Here is an 18,051-nt window from a genome sequence, read left to right as displayed (position 1 = left end):
CACCCACATGCAAGCTGGCCAAAATACTGATCCACTGCCTATGAGAATGTTGTTTCAAATTAAGAATTAGAATCCAATGAAAGTAGCTTAGTCATTGTCATTTGAAACTAAGGGGAAAGGAATGGCAAATATGACAGGACCTACCCTCTGTTTTTCCTAATTCTGTTCCATCTGGTTTTGGCCCAACACACTGAGAATATGATCCACCTCGTTAAAGAACAGCCACTCTCCCTGAAAGAGATTCTTAGCTGGGGGCTACACACCCCACATCCCAGGGCAAGTACAAGTAGCCTTGAACCTGTTCAAGGGGCTATAGACAAAGGAATGGAGCAGCAGAATATTCCCAGAACTGTGATCACAGAATGGTTTCCTTTAGAGAGCACCTCTTTATAAGATTTTATTTATTTATTTATTTATTTATTTATTTATTTATTTATTTATTTATTCATTCATTCATTCATTCATTCATTCGAGACACAGAGAGAGAGGCAGAGACATAGGTAGAGGGAAGAGCAGGCTCCCTGCAGGGAGCCCAATGTGGAACTCGATCCCAGGACCCTGGGATCACGACCTAAGCCAAAGGCAGATGTTCAACTGCTGAACATCTTTATTAATGTATTAAACATTAATAAAGGTGCCCCTCTTTAATACATTAGTATTAAACATACTTTTGCAAGAATGATTCACTGGTATCCCCTCCTGTGACCAGTTTAGTTTATTTATTTGTTTAGTTTATTTATTTTTAAAATATATCTATGTGTTCTGTTTGGGGCAGAGTTCTCCAGCATAGGGCCATCTTGCCAGCTGATGCATTAAAATGTCTCTGAACAGGGGCATTTGGGTGACTCAACCAGTTGAGCATGGGACTCTTGATTTCAGCTCAGTTAATGATCTCAGGGTCCTGAGATCGAGCTCCGCAGCAGGCTTTGTGCTCAGCAGGGAGTCTACAAGAGATTCTTTCCTTTTTCCTCTCCCTCCCCTCTGTTCCTACCTCCTCCCCACCACCTCCACTTATGCACATACTCTCTTTCTCAAAAGAAAAGTTTCTGAATAGCCTGACCTAAACACAGTAGAGTACTCTGTTTCTTTGCCATCCTAAACTAAGGGGTAGCATAGAAGAATCAGGGGGAAGAGAGAGTGGTGATAATGTCCTTTGGTGATTTTGATACACACCCCAGCCTAAAACCCACACTCGCTCACTCAGCCATCTTTGGGGAATAAACAGTTCTAAATCAAAGATGGCTGGTGGCCATTGGCCATGATAACCTTCCAATCAACAGGGAAGTTAACTTCACCATATCCTTTTTAATGGGCTAGAAGGGAAGTAAACCAAAAGTAAATTTCACCAGATCCTTCTTAATAGGCTAGAAGGGGGAAACATCACCACGACATTTTTAATAATTTGTGATCCTAGAATAATACAGCTGCGACATAAGTGGTGACTTAAAGGAGGTATGCTTTAGAAAGATTCCTGTGGGTTTTGCCTTACAATTTTGCTTTCTCCACAACTTACTAATCAACCTTATCAAAAGGAAATTCGTGACATAGCTCAATGCTAAAAGACCAAGGAACAACGTTAGGGCTGGAAATAGTGACCTGATTTTGCTAGATATTGCAGAAAAATTACAGATTTATAGGTCACTGTTTTTTTTTTTTTTCCACCAGAAGTGCCTGAATAAATTAGATTATGGCCTGCAGGTCCTTCACCTGTCTCTTATACAAATAAAATTTCCCAAGAGTGCCCTTTCAGCCCTATGCATTGGATGACTGGCACAAACATGATTTAGCCGAAATAAATTACCTTGTTTGTCTGTTTCAGGAGAAATTTGGTTCTCTTAAGAGGGGATGGCATGAAAATTTGTTCAAAGCCAAAGGTGAGTGATGAAATACAGTAGTCTCTAAAAGGATCCTTCTGCCTCTAAGACCACAGAATTCTATGATTAGAGGATGTGGAATGGAAATTAATGAGATCTGCTCTCCACAAACGAGCAGATCTAGGATGAGAGAGGTATGTTGTAACTTGAAGACAACCTCAAATTTATTTTTAGTTTGCACGAATATTTCAAGGTTCTTGATTTCAGGAACAAAACCCACTCTAGCTAGTTTAAGCAGAAAAAGAATTGTATTACAGGTAATATTGTAATAAATTACTTGCTTCTGCATGGAGGTATCCATGAGGTGGGTCTGATTGGCAGAACCTGGACCCTCTGTCCTCATATCTGAGATGTCAGGAGAGTTTCTGACTTCTTTGGGGAGCAAACTCTCCAAAATTAGGACATTCTCTGAATATAAAATAGGCTGAAAAGCAATAGGTGGCCAAAAAACATGACAAATGCTCACTGTGGCAAAGTTGTATAACTCCAGCTTCCCCTATGTGCCTGGAGAGGCTGAGGATGCCTTTCCATGAGAGTTAGTGATCCATGGGGCAGACTCTCAACCCATGGGACACAAGGAATGGGAAAGAGCTGGCAGAGAAATTTCTTTCCCTTCTTCTGTCTTGAGGGTCTGTCTTTGGTCTTGCTGAACACATCCCAGGAGCATTATCCTCTTGCAACCAATCACAGGCTGACTCCAGCCTCTCACATTTACCCCTGACCCATTCCCTTTTGACTCTAACCTCCCTGGGACTGCATCTCCCTACAACGGGGCAGCTCATGAGCTTTCCCTTGGGCTCTGGTTTCTCAGAAAGCCCACGCTACAAGAGCGGCTTATTGCAGGTGCAACGTGGTCCCCATGACCAGCTTCAATTATTTTCCCTAGAAAACTAGTCATAGATGCTCATGCTGATTTATAAACCAGCGTTCGTCAGAGCTGTCACTCATGTTGAAGACTTCTCCTGTCTCTCATTTAGAGAATTATTCATTGGGAAATTGGATTAGGAGAGTGGGGATGGAGGAGTTCGCTTGCCAAGTCTCTCAGGGTCCCCGGGAGTCTCCTAGCTTCTGGTTGAAACAGCTTTATGTTTTTCTGGCAGCACAGCTCTAATCTTTTTCAAGTTGTCTTCTAAAAATCTGTGCTTTGGGGGCATCTGGGTGGCTCAGTTGGTTGAACAGCTGCCTTTGGCTCGGGATGTGATCCTGGGGTCCTGGGATCGGGCCCTGCATCGGGCTCCCTGCTCAGCAGGGAGCCTGCTTCTCCTTCTCCCTCTGCTGCTCCCTCTGCTTGTGTTCTCTCTCTGTCAAATAAATAAATAAAATCTTAAAAATAAAAAGCTGTGCTCCCTCTTCTCTTATCTCTAAAACAAAATGCTTCTTGTCCTTGAAAACTGAGCTTGGGTGTGTGTCCTCCTTAAGGAAGCTCTTCTGAAGACCCCCAACCACAACCCTAATTAATGCTCAGCTGTGTATTTCTATAGCACACTGTGCAGCATATTTATGTAGGCTACACTGGACTTTAGTGATTGGTCTATTGGCCTGTATTCTCTCCAAGAGGTTAAACTTGTTGTGGGCCAGGATCATGTCTCATTTGGCTTTGTAGCCCCAGCTTCAAGCAGTGTAACAGGCACTTAATGATTATTCAGTAAAAAGCTGCTGAATGAACAAATACAATTTGTGGGATAACTCACTGAGTAGTCCCAATTAGAGTCCCTGTGCAATGTCATGGAAGTGCCAGGAAAAATCTCCTTTCTGAGCCCTCCTCTGGCTCAAAGAACTGTTTTACCCTTCCACTCAGCTGAAAAAGTCATACTGCATTGCACCATCCTGGTGAAAAAAACCCTGTAATTTCCCTAGGAAGGAAGAACACCCTAGGAAAGGGTTTGGTGACACGTTTGGTTGGTTTTTGAGTCTGTGAATGACAGTGATAAGAGACTGAATTTCTACTTCCAAGAAGTTCTTTCACTTGAGACTGGCCTCAGAGATGACCAATGTTCTTGTCAACCATATATACTCATTCATTTATTCATGGATCCATTTAGCAATATTGATTCTAACAGTGGGCCCCTATCAGGCATAGGGTTGCAACAGTGGACAGAGCAAAGATCATTCTTCATGGAGCTTGTACTCTAATGGGGGAGGCACACAAACATTGTAATCTGTACTCAATAATTCTTCCTTTCAACAAATATTTATTAAGTGCTATTAATTAAACTCCACTGTGGCCTATGAGGCAGAGACGTAAGGGTGCCCCATGGAGGAGGTTCCCTTTTAGATCATATCATCACACAAATAGATCATAACAAATGGTAACATCTGTTATGAAGGAAGAACAGATTAGAGGGAATCCAAATCTAAATGGCACTGAAGGTGGCCAAGGAAGGCTTCCTTGAGAGCTGAGATTCAAATTGTGTCCAGAAGGTTCATGACTAATAAAATAAAGGGAGGGCTGGAGGCTCATTCCAGACCCAGCGCCTAATATCCTGGCACATTCGTGGACCTGAGAGTAACCCAAGGTAGCGGAAGAGCCAGGAGGGCAAGAGAGGGAAGCAGGAAAGGTGGCCAGGGTCAGATAATGCAGGGTTTTATAGGTCATTGAAGGAGTCTGGTCACATGCAGAAGAAAACAATAGACTACAGAAGAGGAAATGGGGTTGTTGGTAAGAATTAGTTCATGAACTTCAAAGTTACTCAGTCTCTATTCTTTTGGTTCACCTGGTATAAGCAGGTGAATGTTGGGTTTTTTATATCATATAGAAATTGGTAGCATTAAAAACTATTCCAACGACTTCCACTAAAAAGAACTCTTAGATTTAGTATAACATTTGGGTAACTGAAATCTGTTTCAGAGGTGAAATGTCAGTCGACTATATTTGAGAATCTGAATACGTGTAAATGTTTTTATTTATCTGCCACGTTTCAACTGGCCTGCACCTTCCTACCCATATTGCTGATATATCCTAACAAGAATATTTTAATTTTCATGCACAAAAAATGAGAATATTTTTCTTTTGCAAATAATCACTCTTGCTTACTGTTTCTCAGGTGACATCTGGTGGTTAAAAAGTGAAATGCAGTTTTCTATAGTTAAGAAAGGTGAGGTTCTCAAATTCTTTGAGCAGGAAATCATGCAAGCATTTGATTTGCATTGGTTAAAGATTAAGTTTGCTTAAAATTTTGGCGTTGTGTGATCCACAGCAAGTAGGCGTATGGTATGAGATGTGATGGAGAGAACAGTAGTGCGTCACTGGATTTGGCAGGCTTTCAGCCCTTCCCCCTGACAATAGCTAGAAGATTTGCTTTTGTGTTTGCTTTTCAAAAGCGCTTTCGGGGTGCCTGACTGGCTCAGTCAGTGGAGCTTGCGATTCCTGAATTCAGGGTTGTAAGTTCCAGCCCCACACTGGGTGTAGAGATTATTTAAAAATAAAATCCTTAAAAAAAAACTTCTGAACTAAAGAAACAAATTAGGTGCAGGCAGACAAAAATCAGGTTGATATTGGTACTATACTCAATACAGTAGTAGTACTGCATAAAATAGAAAACAGAACAATATCTTCAATGTTCTGAGGGAAATTTACTTATTTTTTAAGATTCTGTTTATTCATGAGAGGACACAGAGAGAGAGGCAGAGACATAGGCAGAGGGAGAAGCAGGCTCCCTGCGGGGAGCCCCATTTGGGATTTGATTCCAGGACCCCGGGATCACAACCTGAGGTGAAGGCAGATGCTCAACCACTGAGCCACCCAGGTGTCCTGAGAAATTTACTTTTACCTAGAGTTCTCTACTGAGCCAACTCTTCTTCAGATAAAAGTATTTAAAATACTGTCTTTATTGAACATTTCATTTTATCTTTAGGTATTTTCTTTTTTGCTACTATAATATGCGTCTTTATTTCCATCACACTCTTTCTCTCTTTCCCTACTAAGGTATAACTCATACACAACTATTGTATTTGCTAACTGGTTATTGTTTGTATAGATGAAATCAATTGATTTTGTGCCCTTCCATGTCATAAGTTCTCATAGTTTATAATAGATTTATAATTGAGTTTCTTGGGTTTTCCAGGTATACAGTTATCTGTAAATAGTAATAAATGTACCTCTCTTCCAATGTTTATACTTCCTATGTCTTTCTCTTGTCTATTCACATTGGTTAAACCTCCAGAACTATGCTAAATAATAGTGGAGATTGTAAATAGAATTGCCTTGCTATTGATTTTTTTAACATTACTCATCTTTTCAGCTTTTCAGCTTTATTTATTTATTTATTTTACTTTTCTAAGTAGGCTCCACACCCAACGTGGGGCTTGAATTTAGAATCCCAGGATCAAGAGTCACATGCTCTACTGATTGAGCCAGCCAGGCATCCCTTGCTGTTGATGCTGTTGATTTTAAGGGGAATGCTTCTAGTGTTTCTTCATTAGGCATAATGCTGGCTTTAAAAAAAAAAAATCCATCTTTCCTATTTTAAGAAGATTTTTTAAAAATCAACTATGACTAATCAAATGTAGCATCTCTGGAGAAAATCTTACAATTCTTTTTTCTCTTTTAATCTGTTTTATCAGCCAGCATTCCGTTGCAGGAAACAGAGGGGATTTATTACAGGGAATCAAACACTTGTAAATCAGTGGGGAGCTGAAGGAGGAGGTTCTAGAAATAACTCTCAGAACCATAGTGCAGAGCCAGCCCACCAAGAGAGGGGCCACCTCCACAAAGGTCAGGAAATCATGCTTCTGTCTATTAGCTTCCAGAAAACACCATCCTAATGTGCTCTGGGAATGAGACGTTGCCACCAGAATTCTCAGCTCCAGAAACACACCTTCTTATCTGTCACCTCTGGATCTCAAAACCAGTGCTAGAACTGTTAGCCTCACGGTTTCATATCTGCTACAATCTGCTACAATCAACTCCAGCAAAACGGATGCCTCAGGCACCACCTCTTTCCCTGTTGAATTGAGTTCTAAAACCAAGTTTCACATAAGTGCATCTGATTGGCCAACATAATTTACAGTGAAGACCCTAGCTGCAAGGGAACCTAGGAAATGAAGATTCTAGAGCTTTCTAGAGTCTGCAGAATGGGAGCCAACCAGCCATGCTCAACCACTTCCTAACATAGTGAATTATGTTGAATCGTTCTTGCAATCCTAAGAGGGAAATAAATCTATTTTTCTCTTAATTCCTCCAAAGTACTTCAGGAATCTATTTGCTAAAACTTTGCTGAAGATTTTTTGCATCAATGTTCATAATTGAGATTTTTGTTATAAGTATTTTTTTGTGCTATTGCTGTTGGTTTGGGGTAACAACTATATGCTACTTTTACTGTGAAAATTCAGAAGCTGTTCCCTTTTGTCTCTGTTCTGGAACAGTTTAAAAAGCATCAGAACCCATTTGTTTCTTAAGATTTGGTTAAGATTAGCCTGTGAGGTCCTCTGGGCCTGATGTTTTTGTGGAGTCTACCATTTTAGCAATTTTTTTTCCTTTTTCTTAGGTTTTTCATAGCTAATGGTTAGATGTTTCTTTTTCTTTTTTTTTTTTTTTTGATGTTTCTTTTATCAATGTTAGTAAATTGTATTTTCTTAGAAAAATTATTCATTTCATCAGGATTTTCATATTTATTTGCAGATAATTGAACAAGATAGTCTCCTGTGATTCTTTTACTTTCTTTTGCATTTTATATTACGTATATTTGTGATTTCTTAATTCCACATCAGGTTAGCTAGTAATTTACCTGTCTTAATTGGTTAAATTTATTCATGGAGATCATTTCTCCATCTTTTTATTTCATTATTTTCTGCTTTTACATTTCTTGATTAATTTTTCTTTCTTTCCTTTTTTTGGTTATTGATTTTTCCCAATTTTCTTGAGTTGGATGGTTAATTAATTTACTTTTATTCTTTTTTATTTATTAATATAACTTTTGAATTTGCTTCTGAGGATTGCTTTAGCTGTATCCTATGGAAACTAATATGTAATGTTACCAGAATTTTAGTTTTGATATCCTCTTTGGCTCTAGAGTTTTATGAGAATTTTAAAGTTTCACGTAACAGAGTCTTTTTGTCTTCTCACTCCATTTGCTTTGTGATCAGAGAATTATTTCTTCTTTTTGGCATTTATTGAGGTTTTCGTGGCCTAAATATATGGTCAGTTTTTGTGAATGTTTCATGAGTATCAAAAAAGAAAGTATTATTGGGGGCGCCTGGGTGACTCAGTTGGTTAAGCATCTGACTTGGGTTCAGGTCATGATCTTGAGATCCTAGGATCCAGTCCTATTTTGGGCTCCCTGATCAGCAAGGAGTCTGCTTGTCCCTCTCCTTGTGCCCCTCCTCCCACTTCCCCACCCCCGCTCATGTTCGCTCTCAAATAAATGAATTCTCAGGGAAAAGAATTCTTTGAAGACTAAGTGGTATGGCCACAAAACTATCAACCACACAGATTTTTCATTTCCCTGAGGCTGATATGAGGGATGCCAGCCTAGCACTTCCTACAGAAGAATAATCAACACCCCTTCAAACACAATTGATTATCCTCTTTATTTTCTAGTGGCTGCCAGAAAAAAAAAAAAAAAACAAACCCACTAATCTTTAAAAGAAAAAAACTAGACTTGGAGGTTATTATGGTTTAGGAAATTAAGTATTAATTGTAAAGTCAGATCCAGGCTTCATGGTCGGCTCTGCCATAGTCAGGCTACATTATTTTTAAAAGTTTTTAAAAAATATTTTATTTATTTTTTCATGAAAGACACACAGAGAGAGGCAGAGACAGGCAGAGGGAGAAGCAGGCTCCCTGCAGGGAGCCCACTGTGGGGCTCTATCCCAGAACCCTGGGATCATGACCTGAGCTGAAGGCTGATGCTCAATCTCTGAACCACCCAGGCATCCCTTTTTAAAAGTTTGCTAACGAAGGTTCCCCACGTTAATTTATTTATTTAAACCAAAGAGTAGTGATGGAGTTAATGAGTGTGTTTGACACACAACAATCAAAAGTAAGGATTATACGTATTCACACTGTTTTCCAGACCTGCACTTACTCTGCCTTGCAGCCATATCTGAAGCAAAGATTCACTGATTTTGCACCTCCTGTCATGGTGATTATTCAGCAATAAATCTTTTGGGCCCGTCCCAAGGAACTGATAGCGTGCTGGAGAGTATCTGGTAGGGAACCCCAACCTTCCCCTAACCCACCAGACTGAGGACTCTTTATATCACTGTTTCTTTTTAGTGTCCAGAAATACAGACAAGTTCAAACCACTTGAACATTTTGTATGGAAATAGTCATTTAAAGGTCAACTATTTTTATTTGAGAATGAAAATAGTGGAAGGTGTTATCATCTCATGTATAAATAGGATTGGTTAGCTCTTCTGATTTCTTATTTCTGATTTCTTGCAGCCCTGTCAATTTTTGCTGGTGGGTTCTGTAGGGCACCCTAAAACCATCCCTTTGTTAGTGTATTTACAACAGTAATACAAATATTTTGTTAATAATTAAGCCTTTTTAAAAAATATTTTATTTATTTATTTGAGAGAGAGAGAGAGCAAAAGCAAGCAAAAGCAGGGGGAGAGGCAGTGGGAGAGTGAGAAGCAGACTCCCCACTGATCAGGGAGCCCAACATGGGGCTCAATTCCAGGACCTCAGGATCATGACTTGAGCCGAAGGCAGATGCCTACTGAGCCACTCAGGTGCCCCATGAAGCGTTTTTAGAATGAGCAAATCTGGTGCCTGAGCATAAGAATATATTTGATTTTACTTAACTCTCTGGAGCAATTCTACCCATTGCTAGCATATCGGTCTGTGACTCTGAAATAGTTTATAACCGTTTCGCCATCTGTTCAAATTTCAGTAGGGATCTTTAGGGCAGTAGCAAAACAAAACATTTTCATTAAAACAAAACACTTGTGGGTGCCTGGGTGGCTCAGTTGGTTAAGCGTCTGCCTTCAGCTCAGGTTATGATCTCAAGGTCCTGGGATGGAGGCCCATGTCTGGCTCACCACTCAACATGGAGTCAGCTTCTCCCCTCCCTCTGCCCCTCTTTCAGCTCATGCTCTCTATCTCTCTCTCACATAAATAAATGAAATCGTAAAAAAATAAAAACCCAATATACTTGCAAATCCCTAGTCCTAACACGTGTAACTAGTTTTTTATTGAGCTGAACTTGGTTAGTTATAATTGGAAAATAGCCTCTTTCTTCCCCGCACTGATTTCTCTTCAAATGTCCTCCACTACGTCTCTCTTGTCTGCCCCAAGGTAATACTTTAGGGGGATCCCATATGTTGTCTGGTCTCTTAGGATATTAGAACAATCATGTTTTCTGATGTTAAAAAATCAATGTTGCCTAAGTCAATACTATCATCTCTTGTCCAATTCATTGCATCCCCTGCCCCAGAATCAGTAAGCAGGAGTGGAAAAGGAAAATATGTTCTTCTCTCCCCTTTTTTACTCCCCTTGCTCTGCCTCCTTTGTGTGCTCTTATGCTGCTACTGGATACTTCTGGATCAAAGTGAATAGGAAAGGCAAATAGAAAGTCAAGAATTGGTGACAGTAAATATTGAGTTGGTTTCTTTTTCTCCCAAAAAATGGCAGTGAAGACCAGAAATATAAGACTGTAACTTGGCTCACATATTGTCTCAAAGCGAAGTTCAATTTATAGGCTACAGGCAAGAGACATGCCTACACAAAATGAAAAAATATTGAAATTAGCGGGTGGACAAAGGCCTACTGGCAAAAAAAATACCCATAAAAATGAATCACCAGATAATGCTCTTAATAGAAGACAAGATTGAACTCAGGGCAAAAATCATTAAACAGGAAGGGTGCTTTACAACAGTAACAGGTGGAATCCACAGTGAAGATCTAAAAATTATAAATGTGTATACACTAAGTCACATGGCATTGACATCCACAGGAAGGACCACAAGAGCTAAAGGAAGAAAAAGACAGAGAAACACTAGCACCAGGAGACTTCAATTTATTTCTCTCAGTCTAAGATCAAGAATTAAAAAACCTAAGTATGGATTGGGAGGGAATACAATGATGTGGGGCAAAATTGACTGTAAAATAAACTATTCGTTTTACTATTTACTAATGCTATTATTACTAAAATAATTTGGTCTTTTTTTTTTTAGTAATAAATAGATCTAGAGGAAAAATACATTTGCATGTAAAGACTGAACGAGGTAATATAAGAGTAATTTAAAAAGCTAGTCAGGCTGTTAGAACAGGCAGTGCTAGCAAGTATCAGCTCATAGCAACCCAGATAAATACCCTTTTAGGATGCTTTGCAAATAGGGGTGGTCATGTGACTCAATTATAGTCAATGATATATAAATGGAAGGCACACCATAGAGCTCTTAGGAGAGCTTCTTAAAAAGGAACAGATTTGCTGTCAAGCTTCTTTTGCTCTTTGCCTCTGTAGCAAACATTGTAGGTGTCCCATCTCTGAGTTAACCTATCTTCACAGAGAGCTGCCCACTTCTGCCCAGGCCTCTGCTTCTTGGCTTAATGGCTTTCTCCGGGAGATTGTTTAGTTATTGTGTGTGGCAGCCTGTAAATGCTGGAGCTTAATGGCCCCAGAGAAGTCTTCAACCAAGGAGTTTTGGGATTTGTTGGATAGATATTAAGATTCCCCATCCCTTGGTGGAGCAGTTCTGAGAAATGTTCTGTCAGTTTCCTTAGGAGGTCCGTAGGTAGAATGAGTCCATCTGTCCACAGCAATAACCACTATAGCCTCTTTATTGGCTTTCCCTCCGTTCCCTCACTTGTCTTCTTGGGACCACCTCTGAAACAAGCCTCCTCCTCTACCCAAGTCCTTGACTCATGATCTGATTTCAGGGAAACCCAAACTTGGAGTCTTCTTTCTTCTTTCTAGTTGGAATATAGGCGTGAGAATTGGAAGGGAGGACATAACATGATCTCTATTGGCAGATACTATAATAGCATAAATTGAAACCCTAAGAGAATCATTCTAAAGATAATACCAAAATTAGGATAACTGATTAAAACACAATTAAAAAACTAACAAAAATCTATTATCTTCATATACTCAAAGAATACCTAGTGAAAGGATATGAAGGAAGGGGAAATCACACTTACAGTTGCATAAAATCTTATGAATAAACTTAAAGGAAAATGTTTACTCATCAAAGATGAAAAGGTAGACATGAATAAATGTAAAGGCATGCCTTGTCCATGGATAGGATAACTTTATGTCATACGTGTGTTAATTCTTCCCAAGTTAATAAGTAAATTTAATGTGATTCCAATAAATATCTAGAGTTATTTTCCCTCAAAATAGATTATTTAATTCTAAGTTTCTTATGAACAATTGAATAGGAAAAGGTAAGAAAACCCTGGAAAAAATAAACAATGAGAGGAACTAGACCTATAAGATATTAAAACATTTTATAAAAACTCTGTAATTTTAAAAGTGTATATTCATTGGTACATAAATAGACACACAGAAGGATAGAATAGAAAATTCAGAATAGGAGCAACTGGGTGGCTCATTTGGTTAAATGTCCAACTTTTGATTTTGACTCAAGTCATAATCTTGGGGTCCTGAGATTGAGCCCTGCATCAGGCTCTGCTCTCAGTGGGAAGTCTGTTGAAAATTCTCTCCTTCTCCCTCTCCCTCCGTTCATGCCTGCTCTCTCTCTCTCTCTCTCTCTCTCTCTCACACACACACACATAAATAAATAAATATTGAAAAAAAAAGCAAATTCAGAATAGAACAATTTTATATGAAAAGTTAAGTGACACCTAAAATCAGTGTTGAGAATATACTGTTTTTAATAAATGTTGTTGGCATAATTAGATAGCCATTTGGGGGAAAAGCAAAATTTGATGCATATCTCATACCGGATATCAAGATGAAATCCAAATAATACAGATATCTACCTGTAAATAGTAAAACCACACAAGAATTCATTTCTTTGCAAACTTGAGTGAGAAAAGCCTTTCCAACTATGATTATAAATCCAGAAGCATCAAAGACAATTCTAAAATATTGACAAATTTAACTACATAAGGATAAAAATAACTTTTTCAAAGCAAAAACAATCACAAAACAAATTAAAAACCTAGAAGAAAATATTTACAATTTATATCACAAAATTATATCAGATTCACCTAATTATTAAAGAGCTCTTTAAAATGGAAAGAAGCCCAAATACCAATGGGGAGAGAATGTGAATAGAGAGTTCAAAGAAAAGGAAAGTCAATAATGTCCTTCCACTTGTGAAAAAAGGCTGACCTTCACTCATAAGAGAAAGGCATATTAAAATTACTGAGAGATACCATTTTCCACTTATTCAGACTGTCAAAAATCCAAATAAGTTGAAGAAATCCTGTGATGGCAAGCGGCAAAGAAATGGGCACCCTCAGGCTTTGCTAGTGAGGGTGCAAAATAATACAACTCCTTGAAGGGAATTTAGCGATACCTAACTGCATTGTTTGCTTTGACTTAGCAATTCCACTAAAGATACACTGCCCTGAAATGAAATACTTATGAATCATTGCTTGTAACACCAAAAGATTGGAGATAACCCATACATCTATCAATAGATGACGGTTGAATAAAACAATGGAAAGGTAGGTGTCTGGGTGGCTCAGTCAGTTAGACATCTGCTTTTGGCCTCAGGTCATGATCTCGGGGTCTGTGATCAAACCCAGAGTTGGGCTCCCTGCTTGGTGGGAGTCTACTTCTCCCTCTGCCCTTCCCCATGTGTGTATTCTCCCTCTCTCTCAAATAAATAAATAAAATCTTTAATAAAAAATTAAAAAATAAGATAATGGAACATGATGCCTGCATTAAAAAAAGAAATGAGGAAGATTTCTGTGAACCAAGTAAGTTCCAGGAGATATGATTAGGTGAAAAATGTAAGGTGTAGGGAATTATATATGAGTTGAGTTGTGTCTTTCAAAGAGATGCTGACATCCTAACACCAAGTACCTACGAATGTGAACTTATTTGGAAATATGACCTTTGCAGTTGAGTCAAGTTAAGGTAAGGTCTTACTGGATTAGGATGGAACCTAATCCAATGCCAGGTATCCTTATAAGCAAAGGAAAATTTGTACACAGACATCACGTGGAGGGGGGGAACCCCATGCAAAGATGGAAGCAGATGTTGAAGTCATGCTTCTAAAAGCCAAGGAACACTGCAGGTGGCTGGTGACCGTCAGAAGCTAGGAATGAGCCATGGGACCAATACCCACTTTGAGCCCCAAGAAGGTACTTCTGGCCTCCTGAACTGTGAGGGAATAAATTGCTATTGTTACAAACCCCTCAGTTTGTGACTTTGTCATGGCAGCCCCAAGACACTAATATAATATGCTACATATTTTTGTGAGAAAAAAATAAAAATAAAAATAAAAATAAAAATAAAAATACATATAGGGGCACCTGGGTAGCTCAGTTGGTTGAGCACCTGACTCTGTTTCAGCTCAGGTCATGATCTCATGGGTTGTGGGATTGAGCCCCACATCAGGTTCTGCAATTGGCAGGAAGTTGGCTTGAAGATTATCTGCCTCTGTCGCTTCCCCCACTCACGTGTGCACATGTATGGGTGCTTTCTCTCAAATAAATTTTATTTATTTATTTATTTATTTTTTTAAAATTTTTTTTCCCTGGTCAAAGTCCCTTTTTTAATTAAGCGTTATCAAGCTGTACACAGTTCCTACGCCTTCCGCTGTGAACCCGGGCAGCACCGTGTTCCACACCCGCAGCGAACCGGGCCGGGCGAGGGGTTGCGGCGGAGAGTAGGAGCTGTCTCTCAAATAAATTTTAAAAAGAATATATAGGGCAGCCCCAGTGGCCCAGCAGTTTAGCGCCGCCTTCAGCCTGCGGCATGATCCTGGAGACCCGGGATCGAGTCCCACGTCGGGCTCCCTGCATGGAGCCTGCTTCTCCCTCTGCCTGTGTCTCTGCTTCTCTCTCTCTTCCTGTGTGTGTGTGTGTGTGTCTCATGAATAAATAAATAAAAATCTTTACAAATAAAAAAATTTAAAAAAGAATATATATAAGGCTATACATATACTTACATACATCTTATATATACAAGATATGATATAGTATCTAGTACTTATATGATATAGTATATAGTACTTATACAAGATAAGTATACATGACTGTATATATGACTATGTATAAACTACCCCTCCTCCCACTTGTGTGCACACGCCTTCTCAAATAAATTTTTAAAAAGAATATATATACAAGGTTATACATATACTTGCATATACCTTATATACATACATATGTATGTTATATGTATATATACATATACAGAAGATATATGTTAGTATATATATACTATGTATATAACCATATATAAACTCATTTTTGTGAAATGAAACATAAAAGATGAGCCAGAAATTGATAAAAATTGTTACACACAGAGGATAATTTGAAATGGCATGGAGAGAATGTGTTAGCAAGACTTCTTTAAATAGACCTTGTTGTCTCATTTGACTTTATATATGTTACACATGTTTTACATCTTTCTAAAAAAGTAAACCAGAAAGAAAAAAAAAAAAAAGACTGAAACTGAACACAAATACTATCGAAAGAACCCAACTGTATACAAATTGACTCCATAACCACAGAGAGAAGACAGATTTCACAAAACCGTCAAACACAATAAATATTCTGATGGGATATATAGTGTAGGACAGAGTTGAAGGACAAAAAGAATGTAAAATGATCTTAAATTTCTCTCAGTAGGTTTACTGTTTGTGGAAATGCTACAACTGTAATTTAAGAGTATGCAATTGTTGCAAGAAAATGCAAATAAGTAATATGTTGGTAATGTAAGGAACATAGATTTTCAGTGTAAGAGAAAAGAAATGCAAATACAAAGGAGGTGAAGGAAAAACAAATCTCTGATGTTCAATTAGAACTGGTACAAAATGTAAGAAATGAAACTGTATAGTACAAATGAAACTATAGTATTTTGTAGCTCTCATCACTGAAAGGGGCCTGGCAGCTGCCTAATCTCATTGCAAAGGTCTGCTCTCATTTTCTGTTTGTGAGATTCTTAATCACTTCCCAGAATTTTCCATCTTAATAAATCATTGAAAGCCTTAAACAGTAGGCATCTTACTTGCAGTGTGTATATTCCCGTGGATTATCCGTTCCAGTGTTGCCCCTTGCAGAGACCACTGAAATGAAGCTGTTGATTGACTGCCCCTGAAGCTGCCAGATTTTTCCAGACTAACAGTTACAGGAGCTCAGGGGGTGCTATAGCAACAGATCTCATTTTGGACAAAATGTGCATATCTAAATTAGAGAGGTTTTACCTTCACAACACACCCAAGCTGCCTACTTCCTCCTACTTAACGAAGGGAGGAGAGGAAGCCATCTTCTCTCACCACATCTACCAATCAGCTTGCACTGTAACCGTCCAGTCGGGAAGAGCCTATACTCATATCAAAGACAGACCTTTCCACTTCTGTCCTGGACTCCAGGGCACAAGCACTCTCTAGTAGTCCTCACCTTGGAACACAACACAGCAAAGATCACACATCTTCTCTGGTCGCACATCTTCCAGAGACCACCTCATTTGTCTGATCCCCTGTATCACAAATTCATCAAAACATCTGTTATTTCTATTTCTATTCCTCATGTTCAATATTCCCTCAACCGTCTCAGTGAGGCTTTGTCCTCACCATCCCACTGGCGCTGCTCTTCTTGGGGTGGCCATGGCCTCCCTGTTGTCAAATCCAACCATCATTTCTCTGTTTTCCTCTCACTCAAGCTTCTGGGCAGAAGACCACAAAGTGCATCATTCCCTCTTCAAAACACTTTTTTCTTCCACAGACCTTTGGTTTTCCTCCCTTCTCTCAGACCTCTCCTTCTGAGTCTCCCTCCTCTTCTTCCTGTCCGTGGTCACCTATGTTGGAAGGCCCTAGGACTCAGTTCTTAGACTTCAATTTATCCTCCTGTGTGAGCTCATTCAGAGTTATTTAAAATATTTTCTACATGCAGGGGTGCCTGGGTGGCTCAATTGGTTGAGCATCTGACTCTGGATTTTGGCTGGGGTCATGATCTTGGGTTTATGGTATCAAGCCCCACATAGGATGGGGAGTCTGGTGCAGATTCTCTTTCTCTTTGCCCCTCTTCCCCTCAAATAAATAAATACTTAAAAATAAAACAAAATAAAATAAAATATTTTCTACATGCAGATGAAGACCAAAGTCACATCTTAAGCTCCAATCTCTCTCCAGGCTCCAGAGACATTCATCCACTTGCCTGTTGAACTTCTCTACCAGGATGATCTCTGGAGTCAGGCTGCTGAGGTTTGTATCCTTATTTGTGAAAAGGAGATAATAGTGATACCTACTTCACTGGGTTACTTAGAACAGTGTGAGCACAAAGTAAATGCTCAGTAAATACCCTATTTGTTTACTTGTTTAAATTCCCTAAAAGTTAGAGAGAAGGAACCTCGTATAAGTGTGTGGGTGTGCCCCCATGTGCATACATGTGTCTAATTGTACAATGAATTCTAAAGGCCTAGAACAGGGCCTGGCCCCTAGCAGGAGCTGGATATTGATTGAATGAGTGAAGGGATGAATGGATGAATCCATTTCTTTAGAGGAGGAAAAGGCGGTGGTGAGCCCAGGAACCCGGCAAACTGCCACTGGTTGTCTGTGTCTTAATTGCAGGAGTCATCCATCTATGGATTTTTTCCAACTCCCCTACACAGTGTCTTTGAAATGTCCCTTCTTATTGACCAAGTGTGGCATTTCTGCCTCTGGCGTCTGACAGTGCGGGGCATGTCCTGCTTCGTTTCTTGGAAAGTGTAAAATACAGTTAATTGTTCAAACTCATAAATAAATGCTTTTACAGTGAGACTCTGTTTCACCAGCACTTAGTAGAAACCTAGAAAGCAGTCCTATTAGGTAAAATATGTAACTATAGACAGAGCTATATCTATATATAACACAAATAAATGTGGCAGTAAAAGGTGAGTAGGGGACTGGAGGTAAAGGAGGGATTTAGAAAGATTTTGCTGAATACCAGTAGTGAAGCTTTTGGGAAAGTTGACACGCACCCGCAGCAGCGCTAAGGTTCTGGCCGATCGCCCCGCCCCGCCCCGCCCCTGCCCCGCCCCTCCTGTTCCCGGGCCGCGCCCTGCCGGCACCCAGGTTCCTCCCGGCCCCGCCTCTGCTCGTACTCCGCCCCGCC

The 18,051-nt window shown here is 39.5% G+C and overlaps 1 protein-coding gene and 1 long non-coding RNA gene across 2 annotated transcripts in view; both read left to right on the top strand.

Moving 5' to 3' along the window:
- The first annotated feature begins 1,835 nt into the window (after positions 1–1,835).
- Positions 1,836–18,051, top strand: part of CCDC112 (coiled-coil domain containing 112) — a 45,310-nt gene continuing 29,094 nt past the window's right edge. The window contains exon 1 of the mRNA XM_072840597.1: positions 1,836–1,874. Within this exon, the coding sequence (XP_072696698.1) occupies positions 1,851–1,874 (24 nt within the window). The 5' untranslated portion in view covers positions 1,836–1,850. The remainder of the gene's footprint in view (positions 1,875–18,051) is intronic.
- Positions 16,966–17,715, top strand: LOC140641168 (uncharacterized). The gene is made up of 2 exons (XR_012037672.1): positions 16,966–17,162; positions 17,529–17,715. It is a non-coding gene; the product is annotated as an uncharacterized lncRNA (long non-coding RNA).

The sequence above is a fragment of the Canis lupus genome, chromosome 10 (genome assembly GCF_048164855.1).
Source record: "Canis lupus baileyi chromosome 10, mCanLup2.hap1, whole genome shotgun sequence".
NCBI classification, from domain to species: domain Eukaryota; kingdom Metazoa; phylum Chordata; class Mammalia; order Carnivora; family Canidae; genus Canis; species Canis lupus.
The sequence above is the reverse complement of the archived record's forward strand: the minus strand, read 5'-3'. Positions and strand labels throughout refer to the sequence as shown.